This window comes from Lycium ferocissimum, chromosome 4 (genome assembly GCF_029784015.1).
Source record: "Lycium ferocissimum isolate CSIRO_LF1 chromosome 4, AGI_CSIRO_Lferr_CH_V1, whole genome shotgun sequence".
NCBI lineage: Eukaryota > Viridiplantae > Streptophyta > Magnoliopsida > Solanales > Solanaceae > Lycium > Lycium ferocissimum.
Window position 1 is genome coordinate 26766244 of NC_081345.1, and position 19976 is coordinate 26786219.

The following is a 19976-nucleotide window of genomic DNA, read 5'->3' on the forward strand; positions in this document are numbered from 1 at the left end:
GATTGTCTGTTCCAAGTCTTACTTCTTTTAACTTTCTCCATGTGATCAATAGTGCAGATTTCGAATATTAGATGTGTTCTCCCTCTAGATTTGATATATGAATATAAGTAAAGACAAAACACCACGAAAAATTAAGAAGAAAGTAATAAAAATCTTTTTTTTTTCTTAATTCTACTTTACAATGTATTGTTGAATTTTATCTATACATTTTTTTGGTTAAATCTATTTTCATAAATAACAAGGCAAATGATTCACTTTTTCATGATCATGAAATGCGTGTAGGTTATGTTTAGCAATAACTTTAGTTAATGTTATAACAACTGTGCTATTCCATTGCTATTTTGAAAACCATTAATTGAGATATATCATGGTTGCATGCATAAGATTATGTGAAAATTTACTTTCAAGTTGAGAGACTGTTGAAATATTCAAAGTTTAGGAGTCTTTGGCTTAATTATTAATTAAATTAAATTTTTAAACTTATTATCTAACATAATTTAAAGAACTAATTGAGATATAAAATTTATTAAATTTTTTAATTTCTTCTCACAAAACTCCGAGTCAAGATGTGAGTATTTTACAGATAAATTGATGACATGTTGATTGCAAGCAGGATACAAAATCGTAATATATAAGCGAAGAGTTTTCTATCTTTTACATTTGAAATAAAGAATTGGGACAAGTTAATATATCTTATTGGTATTAAGGTTGATTAAAAGAAATAGTGAAATTATTTATTTAATCGTTTTAATTACATTGAGAAGTGATACTAAACTTAGTCACTTAAATATAAAATACCTTAATACCCTATCTTATTCAAGATTGAGTTAAATAATTAAGAATGAAGCAGTTAGTTTATGGAAGCGCTGTTGGATGACGAGTTAGTCCTCTATTAACAGGATTATCTATATTGTTAACTTTTGAAAACATTATCTATGTTTGATTCTATGCTCTATAGAGAGAGTAAAAAATGTAATACCCATGTTGAATGTGATACTGGAAAATATTGAACAAATTATATTACTTGATATACACGTGCAATGCTCGTGCAGATAACTAGTTAAAATAAACACATCATCATAGTACATGGGAGGACTGCATGACACTGCTATTATTTTGAATGGTAAGTGTGTCCACTAAAAAAAAACCTAAATACGTTGGGGATTACAACTTTAGGGTTACCCAGAATTTAACGAAATCTAATTTTACTTTCTGGCCATTTTTGCATAGCAGAGCTTGGAGAAAAGATCAAAACTTTAAACGGAACCCTATGTGAGTACAAAGAAGAGATACTATGCAAATGTTACGAATAGACACTATGCACCTGTTGCAACTTTCAATAAGGAAAACCAAAATAAATATATTAGAGACTTGTGTGAAATAGGAAAGGATGCGAAACGGGTAAATTAAAATAATGTAGGGACATTGCAAGTTCAATGGGAAGCTAAGAATTTTTCTCCAAAAGTTGGGTTACTATCATTATTTAAATAAATGGACAACAGTTTGAAGGATTTCGAAATATTTGATTCACCACGTCTTTCTTGTGCACACTGGCCAAATCTGGCACATATAAGATTGGCTATTGTGATTTGTGATTATCATTTTCGCAAGTTTAAGATTGCCGGTTCCAATACAAAATATGGGAGGTTCTTTCTTTTAACTTTCACTATGTGATCAATATTGCAGATTTCTAATATTAGATCTACTCCCTCTGGATTTGAATATATGAATATAAGTAGTAAAGACAGAACACCACAAAAAATTAAGAAGAAAGTAGAGTTTCTTTTTTCTTAATTCTATTTTACAATTTATTGATGAATTTTATCTGTACATTATTTTGGTTAAATCTATTTTCATAAATAACAAGGTAAATGATTCACTTTTTGATCATTGTAAAATGCATGTATGTTATGTTTAGCAATAACTTTAGTTAATGTTATAACAACTGCGTTATTCCATTGCTATTTAAAATTCATTAATTGAGATATATCATGGTTAGCATGCAAAAGATTATGTGAAAAGTTGCTTTCAAGTTGAAAGACAATTGAAATATTCTAAGTGTAGGAGTGTTTGGCTTAATTATTAATTAAACTCAATTCTTAAACTTAGTATCTAACATAATTTAAAGAACTAATTGAGATATATGATTTATTAAATTTTTGAATTTCTTCTCACAAAACTCTTAGTCAATATGTGAGTATTTTATAGATAAATTGATGATATGTTGATTGTAACCAGGATACAAAAATCATAATATATAAGCGAAGAGCTTTCTATCTTTTACATTCGAAATAAAGAATCTTGGACAAGTTAATATATCATTTTTGGTATTAAGGTCGATTAAAAGAAATAGTGAAAATTATTTATTTAATAGTTTTTACTACATTGAGAAGTGATACTAAACTTAGTCACTTAAATATAAAAGACCTTAATACCCTATCTTATTCAAGATCGAGTTAATCGATTAAGAATGAAGCAGTTAGTTTATGGAAGCGCTGTTGGATGACGAGTTAGTTCTCAACTATATTAGCAGGATTATCTATACTGTTAACTACTGGAAACATTATCTATGTTGATTCTATGCTCTATGGAGAAAGTAAAAAATGTATTACCCTTATTGAAAGGGATACTGAAAAATATTGAACAAATTATATGACTCGATATACACGCGCAATGCACGTGCAGAGAAACCAGTTAAAATAAAACATCATCATACTACATTGGAGCATGACACTGCTATTATTTTGGACGGTGAGTGTGTCCACAAAACTAAACCTATAAATGTTAGGGTTTACAACTTTAGGGTTACCCATAATTTGACGAAATCTAATTTTGCTTTCCAGCCATTTTCGCATAGCAAAGCTTGAAGAAAAGGTCAAAACTTTGAGCGGAACCCTATGTGCTAAAGCAATCATTCATTAATCCATCGTCCACAAATTATATGATTCGATGTACACGTGCAATGCACGTGCCAAAAACTAGCTAAATAAAAACATCATCATAGTACATAGAAGCATGACACTGCTATTATTTTGGACGGTGAGTGTGTCCACAAAACTAAACCTAAAAATGTTAGGGTTTACAACTTTTGGGTTGCCCATAATTTGACGAAATCTAATTTTGCTTTCGGGCAATTTACGCATAGCAGAGCTTGAATAAAAGATCAAAACTTTAAGCGGAACCCTATGCGCTAAAACAATCTCATTAATCCATCATCGACATACTATGAAAATGGCTAATCTGACTACATAAGGAAAACAACTATACTTTCTGTTTGTAGCTGTCAGAAGTTACTTCAAAAAATGAGTAAAGCCACAAAAACATTACCACAAGCATGTTAATGTCTTAATTCAAGTAAATATGGAGATCATATTTACATACACATCATTATGTGGCATTTTAATATCACTGTCTTTTGAATACACATAATTTCTTGAATATACAAACTACAAGAATTAGTTTTCACTATAATCTAACCATCTAATAAGATGAGATTGTGCTTGTCTAAAGTTCATACACATTAAATTTACAATTCTCATTTAAATATAAAGTAAATTACGCTAAACATCACTATAATATTATATTTTTTGGTAATGAAGATTTGCATTTAAATCTATATTATATTAAAGTGGGAAGTCATTAAGCCAAAAAGTAAATTATTAAAATACCCTTATAATTAACTTATCCCTTATTTATTTTTCTAAGAAAAAAAGAAACTCTACAAAGAGATGCAAAATTAAAATAAATTATGAAGAAACACCAAACTTGAGGAAAATTAAAACCCCTACCAATAGATGCGTTCGAAGAGATACTATGCCTACGAAGAGACACTATGCAACTGTTGCAACTTCCAATAAGGATATTGCAAAATCAAAATAAATATATTAGAGAATTGTGTGAAACAGGAAAGGATATGAAATGGTAAATGAAAATAAAGTAGAGACATTGCAAGTTCAAGTGGAAGCCAACAATTTTTCTCCAAGAGTTAGGTTACTATCATTATTTAACAAAATGAATAAATGTTTGATACACTACGTCTTCCTTGCCCACATTGCCCAAACCAGGCACATATAAGGTTGGCTAACCTAAAAACGTTTGGGTTTATAACTTTAGGGTTATCCAGAATTTAACGAATTCTAATTTTGCTTTCCGACCATTTAAATATAAAGTAAATTACGCTATACATCGTTATAATATTATTGTTTTGGTAATGAAGAATTGGATTTAAATTAAAATAAAAACATCATCATAGTGCATGAGAGCAATGCATGGCACTGCTATATTTTGGACCGTGAGTGTGTCCACAAAGCTAAACCTAAAAACTTACGGTTTACAACTTTCGGGTTACCCCGAATTTGTCGAAACCTCATTTTGCTTTCGATCTGCATCTACAAGATTCTTAACAAAAAGAGGAGGTTCCAGGAAGATTTGCAATTCAGCTTATGCAGGTGCAATTTTCATATTTTAAAATTAGAATACATCGTCTGGCATTTACAATATATTTTTAAATCAAAATTTTTAATCTTATGGCTATTCGATGAAATCTTATTTATACAATATTTAAGCAATCGATTTTTATGGGATATATTACATGTAAAAGTATTATTATTAGTAATTGATATCTATTTTAAAATAATTTGACTTCTTATACTTATTTAGTTATGAATGCACCTCTCATATTTCAAAATTAAATACCTAACTCCCAAATATTTATTGCAGTAGTTTTAATAATAGTTTATAATTTTACAAGTTTTAATAATTCTAATTCGTTTACTTTATATTTCAAACTTCAATAAAAATAAATAAAGTAACATAAGTTACTTGGATAGCAGGGTATAGAGATCGAGTATCAGGATAGATGGTTAGTGGATTGCATACAGATTTTTTCCTATACTAGGAGTATTAATATTTTTTTCACGTTTTCTTATTCTTAGAACCCTAGTACTATCTGATTGTTTCTTTCACCCAGTTATCTTATTATCGTGCTGTTATCACTGTTTATATCTATTGATGCTTTTCATCTCTCCTTGAGCTGGGAGTCTCTCGTAAACATCCTCTCTACTCGTCACAAGGTAGATGTAAGGTCTGCTACACTCAACCTACCCAAAACCCATCTGATGATATTATACTGGGTATGTTGTTTACTTGGACATTTCAAAAATGGAAAATAAATAAATAAACAGCCAAAAAAAGAAAGTGCCACGTGTCAGAAAAATCCAATTGGCGGACTCGAAAATCCAAACTAAACTCAAATTCAACAACTCTCCATGATTCCGAGGCTTAGCGGGATTCTCCTCTCCTTTTTATTTTCCAATCCAACAACGAAAGCCCTCCATAAATTCCAACTCTTCAAATTTACACCATTTATCTCTCTCAAAAAAAAAAAAACAAAAAAACAAAAAGAAAGCCCTCTTTGTTTCTACTCAATAACAAAACAAAATCACTCGTTGTTCTAGGGTTTCATCACAAGATCCATTTTTATCTTATTTGTTTCACAAATTCTAGGGTTTCGAAGGAATTGATAAACGCTATTTCTAGGGTTTCGGTTTGTGTATTTTTTTTCTCTCTCTAGGGTTTGATTGATGTTATAAATCTGTAGATTTTTTAGTAGAAGATCTTGGAAAACGATGTCGCAGCATTCAGATAAGGAGCTTGAAGAACAGATATCGGAAGCTGGGAATAAGCTTCTTCAACCTCCTTCTTCACTTGATGAACTCCTCCCTTTGCTTGACGTAAGCCCTTTTTTTCCTATGCTTCTGTTTTATTTTTATTTTTTATGTATCATTGTCTTTTTGTGCCTATTTGGTATATATCTAGGTATATTGCCCTTAATGGTACTCTCTCCGTCGTGTCGTGTCTTAGTTTGACTTGACACAAAATTTAGGAAAAATAGGGGAACGTATCAATCTTGTGGTCCTAAAAGTGTGGCCTAGGGTTCAATGAGCTGGGTTGTGTACCATGAGGTCTCAGGTTCAATTCCCACCAGAGACAAAACACTAGGTGATTTCTTCCCATCCGTTGTAACCTTGGTGGAGAGAGTTACTTGGTACCTGTTGTTGGTGGGAGGTGGCAGGTATCATGTGTAATTAGTCTAGGTGCGCGCACGCATGTAAGGAAACCACGGTTATTTAAAAAGTAAAGATGTGTGTAATGTACGAAAACATCATTTGAATTTTAGTTTTAAACTTGCCACGTATGGTCCTAAAAGTGTGGCCTAGGGGTCAATGAAGTGTGCTGAGCACCCCGAAGTCGGTGGCTGAGCCAGGAATTTCACGAAGGGTGTTCAAGCATTTGATAAGCAATTTTGCTAATGGGTGCATGAAAACTTTAAAACCAAACTACACAATATTAGTAATTGATATTTTTAATGAATGGATGCACCAAAATTTTTTAAAATCAAACTGCGTAATATTTAGCTTTAATGAGTTCATGTTTAAATCAGTGATGTCAAACTTAAGCCCTAAATGAGGCTCAAAACATGTTGAGTGCTTCGCCTCGCTTTATGTGCGCTTCAGTGTCATCATCAAGGCTCTAAGACATACTTTTCCTTGCCAATGAGCCTCTCTTGAAGAGGTGGCTAGATAATTGATATATCACTTTTTCGTAATGTTTTTACAATTTATTTGTCCATATATTTTTGTTATTCATGCTTATTATTAAAGCCCGCACTTTATTTGCGTTTTGCACTTAAAGCCCCAGCCGACTTTAGAATTTTTTTGCGCTTTTCGCCTTTGATAACATTGGTTTAAATTAATACTAAGTGAATGGACATAGCCAAAAAAATAAGAGAAAGCAACAAGTGAATTCAGCCTAGAATGAAACCACTTTTAGGCTTCAAAACTTTCACCGGTCTCTGACGACGACAACGGTAGCATCAGGATACGAAGAATGGAGAGCAGAATCAGGTTTTTATATTTTTAATTTCTTTGTGGAGCCTTTTGCTTTAGATTTTGGCATAGTTAATCGAGAGCTTTTAGGTTTTGCTTCTTAATGTTCAATTAAACAAATACTTTTAAGTTTTATTTAAAAGTTTTAATTAAAAAAAAAGTCAAAAGACAAATTGGTTGGGAATCCAATTGGCTACTGATACGTTTATTTTTTCTTCAGAGATTTTTACATTGTAGGTCTTTAATTAAGGATTATTTTAGTAAGTAATATTACCTTTGAATTATTTCAAAATAACAGATTTATTAACTATTATAGCACAAAATTGCTTACGTGTAATATATAATAGATGTAGAAAGCAATTAATTATCCTTATATTAAGGGATCAATTTATTCCTTTTTCAATCTCATGATTCTAATATTATTAGTCTTCTTAATGAGCAATGAGCAATAAAATAGGAAAGGTGAGGTAGTGCTGCTCTTTAAAAATGTTACAAATGTTAATAAATAGCAGGCGCGTGTGCAACAACTTGGAATCGAACCTCTGCGCCCAGCTGCTACGTGTGAACACCCTACACCGCTGATGTACCTGTCCAAATGTTTCAAGAGTGTTCAAAACGTTATATCTAATCATATGAGTAATATTTACCTATATACACAATATAATTTTCCTGCGAAGGGTGTTCGCTTGAACACCCTTACTAGGACGTAGCTCTGCGCTGCATGAGGTCTCAGGTTCAATTCCTAGCAGACACAAAAAATAGTAGGTGATTTCTCCCCGTTTGTTCTAGCCTTCCTGGATAGAGGAGGTGGCTGGTATCCAATGGAATTAGTTGAGGTGCGCGCAAGAAAATCCTGAGGTGTAATGTACAAAAACGTCATTTGATCCCATGTATGATGTTTGAATTGTCAACTTATTGAATATAGAAAGAAACACTTTTTTTAGGATGGAGCAAAAAGGAAAGTAAGACACTTAAATTGAGACGGAGCTAGTATTTCCTTGGATTTTTCTATTGAGGGTAAAATTGGTATCTTAACTATTTCTTACCAGTTTTTGGATACTTCAAACTGCCTAAAATGTCTTCTCCAAGTAATTTTGGTGAAGAGTTTCTCTTTCTTGTGATGTAGAAGATGTCTTAACTATATTCCAATTCTTACTCTATATCCGCCACTTGGCCCAGATCAGCATCAAGGTGTGTGTTAACACAAAAGGAGTGATAGTTTAGGTAGGTAAATGAAGCAACGGGTAGTTGAGTTATGATAGGTGATAGTTTAGGTAGGTAAAGTGATGATTTTCATATGCAAATGGTTTCTTGATTATAACCCCTCTTAACTGAGAAACGGTAATGGAATAAGCTTCCTTTCCTTGGGTGACGATCCCTAGTGAAGATTTATATGCATTTTGCGTTTAACAATTTCATAAATCACTTGTCATCTTAGTTTTAGAGGAAATAGGATAGTGCAACTTCATGTTCCTGGTTACAGAATGATAAACATTACCTGTTTCAAATTTTGGAACCATGAGTTTCCTGTGGAATAGCCTGGATAACTTGCAGATGCAGATCCAACATTCTGGTGATACATATGGGAGCTTTATGAAATGGCAGATTACGTCCTTAAGATATTTCTTACATTGTTAAAAAAGTTTTGTAAAACTACCTGTTCAATTTTATTTTTTAATTATAAAACTTGTTCTGTTCAAAAAGAACCAAAAAAGATCTTAGTTTTATTGTCATCTTCATCAATTTCTGTGACAACTACTATCTATTGGAAAAGAGATCTTGTTGCTTGGTGTCCTCAAAAAGCACAAAGATCAATAAGAGAGTGGATATCCCTGATACGTCTCAGATGTCCATTCATCCTCATCTCTTGAGCTTTATTTTACCAGCAATCTGCTAGTAAGGCCTTGTAAACAGAGAAAGAGAAGGAGAGCAGGCAGGTAATTCCTTCATGATGCTGGTCTAGCATCTTAAATGGTGGACATCTATCAATGGATAATTTTGTTAAAGCAAAATAGAAATTATCACCGTTAGTCTAGGCAGTTTTTGTGTTCTCAATTAGTTTTGCAAATATTGTATGTAATTTCATTAGCTGAAATTCATGCACCACCTTTGTTCTTGCTTAATCTTAATATACTTTTGGTTTATTTCTGCTTTAAGCAAGTAGAGTCTTCCCTGTCAAAAGTGGAGCAATCACCGGCGAAATCAATGCATGATGCACTTTCTCCGTTGATGAAGGCATTGGTTGCAAATGACCTCTTGAGGCATTCTGATCTTGATGTGAAGGTCGCAGTTGCTTCTTGTATAAGTGAGATAACTAGAATTACTGCACCAGACGCTCCTTATGATGATGACAAAATGAAGGTATGAGAAGTTAGCTTTCTCTTTTTCTTCCTTTTTACAGCCCTTAAATAACATTTCATTTGGTTGATACAGGATATCTTTCAATTAATTGTATCATCCTTTGAGAATATAAATGACCAGTCCAGCAGATCATTTAATAAGAGGGTGTTGATCCTTGAGACAGTGGCCAAGGTCAGGTCATGTGTTGTCATGCTGGATCTAGAATGTGATAGACTCATTACTGAGATGTTTCAGCACTTTCTAAAAGCTATAAGGTATTAACATGAATCTTGCTTTTTCAACAGTATTTTGTTTGTATAATGTTTGATTATAGATTTCTGGTATGGCGTGTTTCTTGATTAGCGGATATTCTAATTCCAAACTTGAATTTTTCTTTTTGATAAAGTACAACCTGAATATTCTTGGACTTAACATGGTTTTAGAGAATATATCTGAAGTTATAATGCCTCACATTCCGTCGTAACATGTGATTTTGGATTTATGGGATTTTGAGCTTTACATGTTTGTTTATATTTTTAAGTGGAGATTCTAGTTAAGAAGTATTCTAACCAAGCACGTCAAGCATAATTAACAAGACAGTTACAAGTTCTTGAATTTGCATGGAATTGACATTATATCTGAAATTATGAGCTGAAACTTTACCAGACTTTCTTGAATCCTTCTAAGATGAACAGGGTTTTGCAAATTTTTGAAACTGTAAACATGGATGAATGTACTGATACCATTCTCAAAACAAATATCTGACATTTTGACCCCTCATGTAGCGTTTTCTTCTATTTTTATCCTTTTAGATTTCTTGCAGTGTTAATAGGATTCATCACTTGGGTGCCTGTACTGGGGTTTTAGTTGGATTAATGTGATGGTTAGTGAGCAGAAATGAGGAAATCTGCTGGTTACTTGTTTTGATTATCAATATCCAATTTGATCTACTTTTAGGAGTGACATTGCATTTACCACTAGTTGTTTGAAGATATTTTCTTAGTGATCACTGACATGTCAGAATCATCACTTAGTTCTTTGAAGATATTTAACTGGTGGTTCGCCAACAAATGGGTAAAAGTTGTCTTTGTGGGTACTTTTGGTTTTCTTATGGAAGTAGAATGAACTTGTGGAAACAACAATTAGTCTTAACACGTTTTTCTTTTCCTCCAGAAGATAGTTTGTTAACACACTCTTGGTAACTATACATAAAAAAGATTGCAAGTTGGTAGGTCTTGCATCTGAAAGATCTTTATAACCCGGATGGATGGCATGAGTTTTCTTTCAACAGTTTACATAAGCTTATGAAAAATAACCCCTCTGCCAATACCCTCATAGCCGTATCGACCTAGTGCTCGAAGTTACAGCTTAGAGAGAGTATTGCTTTTGGAATGGTTGTAAACTTAGTAATGAATTATTTGCTTCACTGGTTTAACTGGATGATATTGATAATCCTGTGGCCTCCATTCTCTCCCACATGCAAGGCACTTCATTTTTCTTATTTTCCTGTATGCTAATTCCTAATGAATGTATTAAGCTTATAGTAGTGTAGTAAATTGAATAGACAATTCATTCGTTGACTTCCACTTTCAGAGAGGATCACTCTGAGAATATTTTCTCATCCATGGCAACAATAATGACTCTTGTGCTGGAAGAAAGTGAAGAAATATCCTTGGAATTGCTCACCCCTCTATTGGCTAGTGTTAAGAAGGACAATGAGGTATGTTGCGGTTGAAGAGATGATGTTATTGTTTTTATATATATTTTATACCTCTTAGGTCTCACTAGTCTTGTTATAGATCTAAATATTAATAGTTTTGTTTCAGGAGGTTGCGCCAATTGCTAAAAGGTTGGGAGAGACGGTTTTTGCAAACTGTGCAGCGAAGCTTAGGCCTTACTTGCCGCAAGCAGTAGAATCATTGCAAATCTCTTTAAATGAGTACAATAAAATTGTTACTTCAGTGTTGGAAGGGACTCTTCCAACTGTTGATGGTATCAATGATAGTGCTCCTAAGGACCAATTGGTTAGTGAACTTTTACTTCTAACTTATTCTGTGTCTGAACTTTTGCTGCTGGACTGTCGTCATGTAGATAAACATTAAGTCTAACTTCACATGTTTTACATGTTCCTGCATAATCTAGGGAGTCTTAAGATATCTCGTGTTTAAATTGTGCGTTCATTTAATATCTACTGGCCTGATAGTGGCGATGCTATGTGGATATTCACCAAGTTCAAAAGGTCTCTCTCCTGTCCCTGTTGAAAGCCTGATGTGCTTTTTCTTTGTTCCTTCTCTGTGTGTGTGTGTGTACAAAGGGTCACATAGGTATGTCAGTTTGTTTTCCAAAGATTACTTATGCTACTTCCCTTGCGCTCTGCTTCAATTTGTCAACGTATCCAATTTTGTAATTGAATTAGAGATTTAATGGCTGCACGGACTTTAAAAAAGAGCAAAAAAGTGTTTTGAGCATGAGTTACTTCCTTTATTTTTGGCCAGTGAGATTATACAGCAGACTTTTTCTCCTTTTAAATGCATATTTGGCGTGTGTAAACCATAATAATAAAAAAAGAGCCTTTTTTTTTTATTACACATATTTGTGCATGCGTGTAGAGTGCCTTGTTGGAAGAGCATACATCTCGATATCTCTTTAAAAAAAGAGGCCTGACTCGGTAACTGCTGAAGTTCTGCTGTTTTGTTGGGAAGATATCTTGCTATTTTGCGTTGAGAGGGATAGTTAATATCTAGTTTATTTGCATTGAGAAGGATAGTTACTTATTCATGGCTTTTGGTGATAGGCAGGGCTGCAAAGCATGTCCCACTTTTCCCTTGCAGTCATATTGAATGTGATCATTTCATTTCTTACAGTGATAGAACATTTGGTTCTATATCTACTTCAAATTGTATATGTTTGTCAAAAGAAAAATCAACTTCGTTGTCCTTCCCATGTCCACCTGTCACACATCAGGAATTGAAGCAATTATTTTTTTCTGTTTTTCCAATGTTATTGGTTCTGGCCTAATATTGTTGGTAATTTTTTTGGCTTGAGAACTGCTTGAAGGTCTGATGCTATTTATAACTGCTAACAATGTAAATTAATCTCATACCCGTTTCTTAGAGATCTGATATTGATGGTATGTATTGATGTGTGTCAAGGTCACCGAGAGCAAGTTGGCTGAACTTCTAGAAGCTGGTCAGGCAACTCAGGTGTGAGACTTCGGATAATTTTCTTTAGTTATTTTCCTAGAGCATCTCAACTTTATGTTGCCTCTAAACCCTTATCACATTCAGGTTGGTGGGGGCAAAGTCGCTACAGCATCTTCAGATGAAGCAGGCCAGGCATGTGGTTTAGATAGATCATTTTCGTTTGGACATAGATAACATTTGCAAATAATGAAATATTATTTGCAAATAAATGTTTGTGTTACAATTTTGTCCACCATTTCAACTTCACTTAAAATATAGAGTTTGAACCTGAATAGCTTGTTTGAGTATTTGAAGTAAATGGTTCTGTTACAAAAATTCAATTTCCTCCACAAGTGAAATTCATGTCCAAACAAAATTTAAAATTATCTTTGAACTTCAATATCAAATACTCATATTTTCATCTTCAATCAAGTATTTTCCAAATTGGTCAGTTTCTTTGTGTTGGTAAATCAGTGAACGTCACCTTTAAGAGCCAGCAACATCTTTAGTATCTTACTGGATGGTGTAGGGTTGAACATGTGACAGTATGTTTATGGTGTGCAAACGTCTTTGGCTGGCTATCAGTTAAAGGTATCTAGTTGGAAACTTTTCTTGTTTGAACAGATGGCTGAGAGCGCAAGGGAGGAGGCATGTTCGGAAGATATTGACCCTGCTGTTAATAGATCTCCCAAATCAATCACAAGTAATGGTGTTGGTCTGGAGAATGTGGGATCGGCTGCTGAAACACAATCGTTGATGAAGGCTGGAGATAATGATGGGGCGGATCTGCATGGTGCTTCAAAGATACCATCCAAATCTGAATCTGATGATTCAAGGGTTGAAAAATCTACGAAGTCAGAGCCCAAGTCAGAACAAACTGCTAACAAAAAAGGAAGGAAGACAAACTCTTCAATAAACTCTGCAGAATCTTCTCACCAAGCTCCTGACGACAGTGAAAAAGAAGCTGAGAAGCTTCAAGATCATCAGAATGATGGAGACAAAGATGATCAAAGTTCGGCTTCTGAAGATCCAGCGGTTGAGCAGTCTAACTCTTTGGAGAAGGAACCAGAAACTACTCTTCAACACTCTGCACCCAAAGAATCTGAGGTGGAAGCTGTGAATGTTGCAACTTCATCCCCAGGTCCTGATGAGAGTGCACCAAAGAAGGTTGGTCGGGCAAAGGAGGACAGCTTAAATCAAGAAGAGTGTGTGTCTAAGGAGGAGGAATCTGAAGCTACAAGTGACTTGGAAGTTAAGCAGGAGAGACGACCTTTGAAGAAAACTCCTTTAGAGCCTTGTCGCAAGGAGAAAGGTGGATCAACCGGTGATGCAGAGACTAAAAAGCAGAAGCAATCGGGGAAGAAGATTGATACCAAGAATAAGAGTCGTGTTGGTCCATCTGCGAGAAATAAAGAAGATGGCAAAAAGCGTGGACATGGAAAAGCTAGTGTGGTAAAAACCTCCTCAAATCCTTTAGTTAATATGACGTTCGAGTAATTTATCTCCTTTCAGTGTAACTTTATCTCCCTGTTAGACTTACCAATATTATCTATCCATGTGCATCTTATCAGTTGTAAATTTTGCTGTGCAGGAGATAGTGCCTTCACAAGAGTCTCCTGATCACTCTGCTAAACATGATGATGATGTTAATGAAGAGGAAATTCCCAGGGCGACTGCTAAAAGAAAACGTTCTTCTTCAGGCAAGGGCAGGGTAAGCAATTCACATTATTGGTTTAATGTATAATGCACATTTTATTCTAGATACTATTGTGATATGCCATGCTCTTTGTCCTGTTTGTGCAATTCTTACAACTGTGAGGCTGTTGGACATTATTTCCGTGTTGGACTTATCAAGACCCTCCATGCCTGTCTCATCTGTTTACATTTTGTTGTGCAGGAGAGAGTGCCTCCACCAGTGTCTCCTGATAACTCTGCTAAACATGAAAGTGATGAGGAGGAAACACCCATGGCAAGTGCAAAGAGAAAGCGTTCTTCTTCAGGCAAGGGCAGGGTAAGCAATTCACATTATTGGTTTCATGTATAATGCACATTTTATTCTAGATACTTTTGTGATATGGCATGCTCTTTGTCCTACCAAGACCCTCCATACCTGTCTCATCTGTTTCCATTTCATTGTGCAGGAGAGTGTGCCTACACCAGTGTCTCCCGATAACTCTGCTAAACATGAAAGTGATGAGGAGGAAACACCCCTGACAAGTGCAAAGAGAAAGCGTTCTTCAGTCAAGGGCAGGGTAAGCAATTTACATTATTGGTTTCATTTATAATGCACATTTTTATTCTAGATACTATTACGATATGCTATGCTCTTACAACTGAGCCCGTTAGACATTATTTCCGGGTTGGACTTACCAAAGGCCTCCATGCCGGTCTCATCAGTTGTCATTTTATTGTGCAGGAGAGAGTGCCTAAACCAGAGTCTCCCGATAACTCTGCTAAACATGAAAGTGATGAGGAGGAAACACCCATGACAAGTGCAAAGAGTAAGCGTTCTTCAGGCAAGGACAAGGTAAGCATTTTAAATCATTGATCTTGTTTTACCCTTTTTTATTCTGTGGGTGTCTAGTATACTAATGTTCTGTGCTATGCTTGCTCTATTTTGACAATCAAAATTGTCTTTTGGTCATGCGGTTCTTCCAACTTTTTCTTTTAATAAAAGTGAATAGTGGTTGTAGCAAGTAGGGTATCAAATTACAATTTGTTTTTTATGAAGGTTGATATTTACCATCTGTTACAACATGCTAAGTGCTAGTATACCTGTGTTATTGCAATTCTTTTTATTTATGAAAACAGAACAATTAATTTGAATACCTAAAGATAGATTTTGTCTGTTTTTCAGAGCAGCTGCTTGTCCCAAAAACTAACATCGGTATTTGAAAAAACTAATGCAAATGCAAATGCTTCCGAATTCGAAAGCCTTTTACTCTTTTTTCCCCTCCTTACGACAGGGCATTACTGCCTTCTTTCCCCTTCTGTTCCTCTTCTGTGTTACTGACATTCTTAGCCACTCATTTTTGATTGCATGTCTATATTTAAATGCACTGAGGAAGTATGTTAACTCATGTTTTACCTTGATGAACTGTTCTAGTTTGATTAAATCCATTTAGCTTTGTAGAGTACTCCTGTGTGATTAATCAGTGGTTTGCCCGGGAGATAAATACCTAACAACACAGTGCCACTATACTGCTATTACTTGTCAGGTAACAGAGACTACGCGATATGATGAGAACCTGGTTGGTAAAAAAATCAAAGTTTTGTGGCCATTGGATGATGCGTAAGTGTTCGTCTTACTTATATTATGCTGCGGAACATTTTTTTTTTTCCTGTCCATCATGTTATCCCCTTCCTCAGAGCTGACCTATAGTTTGGAATTACTGTCATATTGAGTTCACCATATCTGAGTAAGTTCACCAGCTCTATATTAGTTGGGAGATTTTTATCTGCATTAGTATATGTTATATTGTTGGAATGATATTCCTATTTCAACTTTAATATGGGTGCTAAGCATAGTTACGCGTCTTGGGAAATGAGAAAGCAAGTAAAGGATACCTCTAAGATATGAACTAGAATTTTTGCTAATACTGGTATGTTGTCACAGATATTATGAAGGCATTGTTAGCAAGTTTGATTCCGCCAAGAAGAAGTTCACAGTGAGTGCAGTTTTTTTTTTTTTTTTGCTGCATGAAATTGAATTTGTCCTTTAGTATTACCGCTCCTATGTTTTGACTGTTTTTCTTATTAGGTTAACTACATTGATGGAGAGGTGGAAGTATTAAATCTCGAGAAGGAACGGTGGGAACTTGTTGGAGATGATAATATGTCAGAAGAGGTTAGTTACCGGCTATATTTTGCTTTTATTATGGTTCTGTTTATTTGATACATTTATATGTGTTGACAGGAGCAAGTAGCAGGTGTTGATGCAGCTTCTGACAGGTAAGCATATCCATTTATCGCCTCATTCTTATTTGGTTTCCAAGCATCTGAATTTGTACCATTCTGAAACCCTTTTGCATTTTTTAATGTAAAATTGTCCAACTGTCAAATTACCACTATAGCTACTTACTAATATGTCTTAACTGAAGAAACAATAAAAGATTCTTATTGCTGTTTTATTGTTCTATTTTGGTGAAGCCATGATGCTAATAGGGTTTGATATCTTTGTTCAGTTTATAGCTTTAATTTTTGCGGTGACACATGATGTGTTTCCTAATCAAGTAGGCTTTTTAGTATGGAACTCGAAGCTAGCTTACAATCCACTTTTGCATCATTCTATGCAATGGAAGCAGCAATGAAGTTTGTGTTCCTTTTCTCTTTCCCAAAACCTTTTAGTTGCTTGGTTGATGGACTTGGAAATCCATTAAAGGTTGTCGACTTCAAGTCATATTTAGCAGCAGATAAGCTTGTATTACATCAGACTTAAGTAAAAAGATACACTGAACAGCTGTCTCATCCCAATGATGTCATGCCCTGAGCTTTTTTTAGTGATGTTAAACGAATGTGTGTCTCTTGTTACAGAGGGAAGATAGTCTCTATAGATATCTTTATAAGCACTTTCTAGTGTTGAATTGTGTTCTTCTGACCTGAGTATATATGATTTGGTTTTGCCCGCCCTATGCAAGTTCTTGATCTCTTAAGAGTATATATGGTTTGGTTTTGCCTGCTCTATGCAAATATTTGATTTCCTTGTTCTGTATTCAGATATTCTGCTTTTTTTGTAACTGTAGAACAAGTGGTAGGTATAATGATATGAGTGGTAGTGATTTTCTATTACATGGAATTTCTTGAGACCATACTAATTTTGACGACGTTATTATGTCTGGATTATAATGTTCTCTGAAAACGCTATATATTCATTCTCTTTCTTCTGACATTCATTCTATCCATTGTGTTAATTTAGAAAGGATTGAAGACTTTTTTTCTAGAAAAAAAGTAAGCACAGTATAACAGTACGGCTATTATTTGTGACAGGCATAAGAAGAAAAAACCTAGAAATGCTGAACCATCAGCGAAGCACAAAAAAATGGAGGCTTCGTCCAAAAGGTTGTGTAATCTCCTTAACCATGTGCTTGAGAGACGTATTAACATGATGTTTTGGAAGCCTAATAGTTTCAATGGTGGATCTCTTTTTTACAGCAAGTCAAAAGAGACAACAAAAAAATCTGGACAGAAATCCAAGGGTAAGCTCAACATGAAAGATGGCAGCTCAAAATCTGGCGGGAGAACTGACGACACACCCGGCAGTAAGTCTGGGGTCCATCCTAAAAGGAGCACTGGTAAATCTGTTGATACTGAAAAGCCATCTGCCAGGTCTAAAGATGTTAGTAGTGGTACTCCCAAATCCAAGTCCAGGCAAGATACCCCATCAACGACTGCCAGCAAGTCCAAGCAGGAAACTGTTAAAGCTGTCATGAAGTCCAAAAGTAATACTTCTCAAAGTGGCGGTAAGGCCAGTGCCAATGGCAAGGAGAAGCTAAAATCTAGTTCGTCAAAGGTTAAAGAAAGTGGGCACCCGAAGGAAAAAGCTATTAACTCAGCAAAAACCCCTGATAGCAGCAAAGAGAAATTCTCTAGTGCATCGAAGGAAGGAGAAAATGAGTCCAAGAGCGGAAAGAAGCGAGCTAGAGGAAAAAATTGATTATTTGTTGCACATCTTGTGATAGTGGAGCTTCGCTTTTAGTGCCTACGGCACATTCTTGGACCCGTTGCGGCTCATGGTGTCTATTATGCCTTGTATGCTATTTGCTATCTGGCACAATGAAGAGGCGCAGCTTGCAACTGTCTTAGGTTCTTAGTTATGGTTGTACTAGGTCGCTGGGTAGTTTTGTCAGTTTAAAGCATATTGGTAGATGTAATTGGTTAGATTTATCATTTTGGTTTCTAGTTGGGTTCACTTTCTATTACTTTTATAACTCTGTAGCATAGGAAGAAGATGTCCTGTCGATGAGGAGTTTATGGATGTGTAAGTTAGATCATTAATTACTAGTTTTTGTCCTTGTAGCTGGCAAATCAGGCTCTACCTATATGTTTGGAAGTCAAATTCATGCCTTATCAGATGGTACTCGGTTTGCTTGCTGGATTTTGGAGGTGGCTAATCCATAAATTGGCTTCCGACTTATTCATGCCTTACCTGTTCCAATTTATGTGAATTTTTTGATTGGATAAAGAGTTTAATGAATATATGCTTTCGGACTTGTAGGTTAAAAATAAATTTTAGGTATTTATGTAAGGATGAACTATCTAATTAGGATAGAATGTAAATTTTACTGCCAGATTGTTCCAAAATACAGATGGGTAATAATATTTTGGACTTGATTAAAAAGGAAACTGTCACTTAAATTGGTAGAGGGAGTAGTTCATATAGAAGGGATTAGACTTGCATATGGTACAAGTGAGAGTTCACGTAAATAAACTAACACATCTACTCTGTTAGACCAGCGATATTCTCTGGCAATAGCACCTATCATGAAAATACTCTCCTCAAGCAGACATCGAAGGCAAGTGGGGGTGTAAACATTAAGCATCAACAGACCAAACCAAAAACACAGATCAAACCTGCACTGACGAAACACATACAAGGAGAAAGTATGAGCATTTCGGTAAGTTATATATTTGGCCGGTGAGCCAAAAATGATTATATTCGCTAGTCAGATATACCAAAAATATATACTATTATATTATATATATATATATATATATATATATATATATATATATATATATATATATATATATATATATATATATATATATATATATATATATATATATATATATATATATATATATATATATATATATATATATATATATATATATATATATAAGATATATACATTAATATACAAAAGATATACATTTTCCGGCTATTTTTTTGGTGGACGGATATGAAGTGAAAAAATCCCTAAAGCATTTCTCCTACTTTATATCTCTTGTACGACATGTTACATAATTTTAAGTTCTATCAACGTTAGGGGTGGGGGATTATTCTGGTGGTTAGTGGTACAAGGTCGGTCAATGTACTAAAGTGAAGGCCCAACAGATATCAAAGACACAATTTTTTCTTACGTACAAAAGAACAAATATCGAAGATATAGTTTTCGTCGGGTTCTTCAACTAGTCTTCCCTTCAGTTTCTTACTTGATTATTATAACTTTATTTGTCATTCACAACGTAAGGTAATCAAATGAGATGTTTCTCTTAAGGTTATGAACTAATTGGTTGCAGACATTAGGGTCGTTAATTATGTTATCAAGAAAAAAGAGAACAATTTTAGCTCACTTGGATGTGTAAATTATGTAAAATGAGAAAACCAAAGCTAATAAAGTCCTCCTACGAAGATGTCACATGACAATTTAATTCTTGGACCTTGTGCTGAGTTTCAATTAACACGCTAAGTGTGCACACGAGTAGAACTCTTTGAGAAGGTACAAAGACAAATTTTAAATCACTCAGAGGGCTATTATACTAACAAGTGTTCTCCATTTAGAATCTTTCCGTAAAAGTTTGGTAAGAGTAGAAACAAGTAGAAAAAGTGAACATAGTAATATAC

At 34.5% G+C, this 19976-nt stretch overlaps 1 protein-coding gene across 6 annotated transcripts; it reads left to right on the forward strand.

Annotated features, from left to right (window-relative positions):
• Positions 1–5343: 5343 nt before the first annotated feature.
• On the forward strand, positions 5344–18503 carry LOC132052027 (sister chromatid cohesion protein PDS5 homolog C-like). 6 transcript variants are annotated; one of them, XM_059443368.1, is made up of 18 exons: positions 5344–5732; positions 9045–9248; positions 9321–9502; positions 10821–10947; positions 11054–11251; positions 12380–12430; positions 12515–12562; positions 13034–13861; positions 14001–14120; positions 14307–14420; positions 14551–14661; positions 14826–14936; positions 15628–15701; positions 16026–16077; positions 16170–16256; positions 16326–16360; positions 17396–17472; positions 17565–17785. In XM_059443368.1, exons 1-18 carry the CDS (start codon positions 5628–5630, stop codon positions 17606–17608), a joined length of 2568 nt encoding a protein of 855 aa, XP_059299351.1. In that variant the 5' UTR covers positions 5344–5627; the 3' UTR covers positions 17609–17785. The 6 variants fall into 6 exon arrangements, with proteins under 6 accessions (XP_059299351.1, XP_059299348.1, XP_059299349.1 ...); XM_059443364.1 differs by having other exon boundaries at positions 5347–5732; positions 14551–14653; positions 14824–14936; positions 17396–17467; positions 17561–18503; XM_059443363.1 differs by having other exon boundaries at positions 5348–5732; positions 17396–17467; positions 17561–18503.
• Positions 18504–19976: the final 1473 nt, after the last annotated feature.

Bases quoted from the DNA above. Each gene is read 5' to 3' on its own strand.
- LOC132052027 (XM_059443363.1), top strand. From the start codon at position 5,628: ATGTCGCAGCATTCAGATAAGGAGCTTGAAGAACAGATATCGGAAGCT. The intron at 13,862-14,000 runs GTAAAAACCTCC...TTTGCTGTGCAG, and splicing joins GACATGGAAAAGCTAGTGTG to GAGATAGTGCCTTCACAAGA. The intron at 14,937-15,627 runs GTAAGCATTTTA...ATTACTTGTCAG, and splicing joins GTTCTTCAGGCAAGGACAAG to GTAACAGAGACTACGCGATA.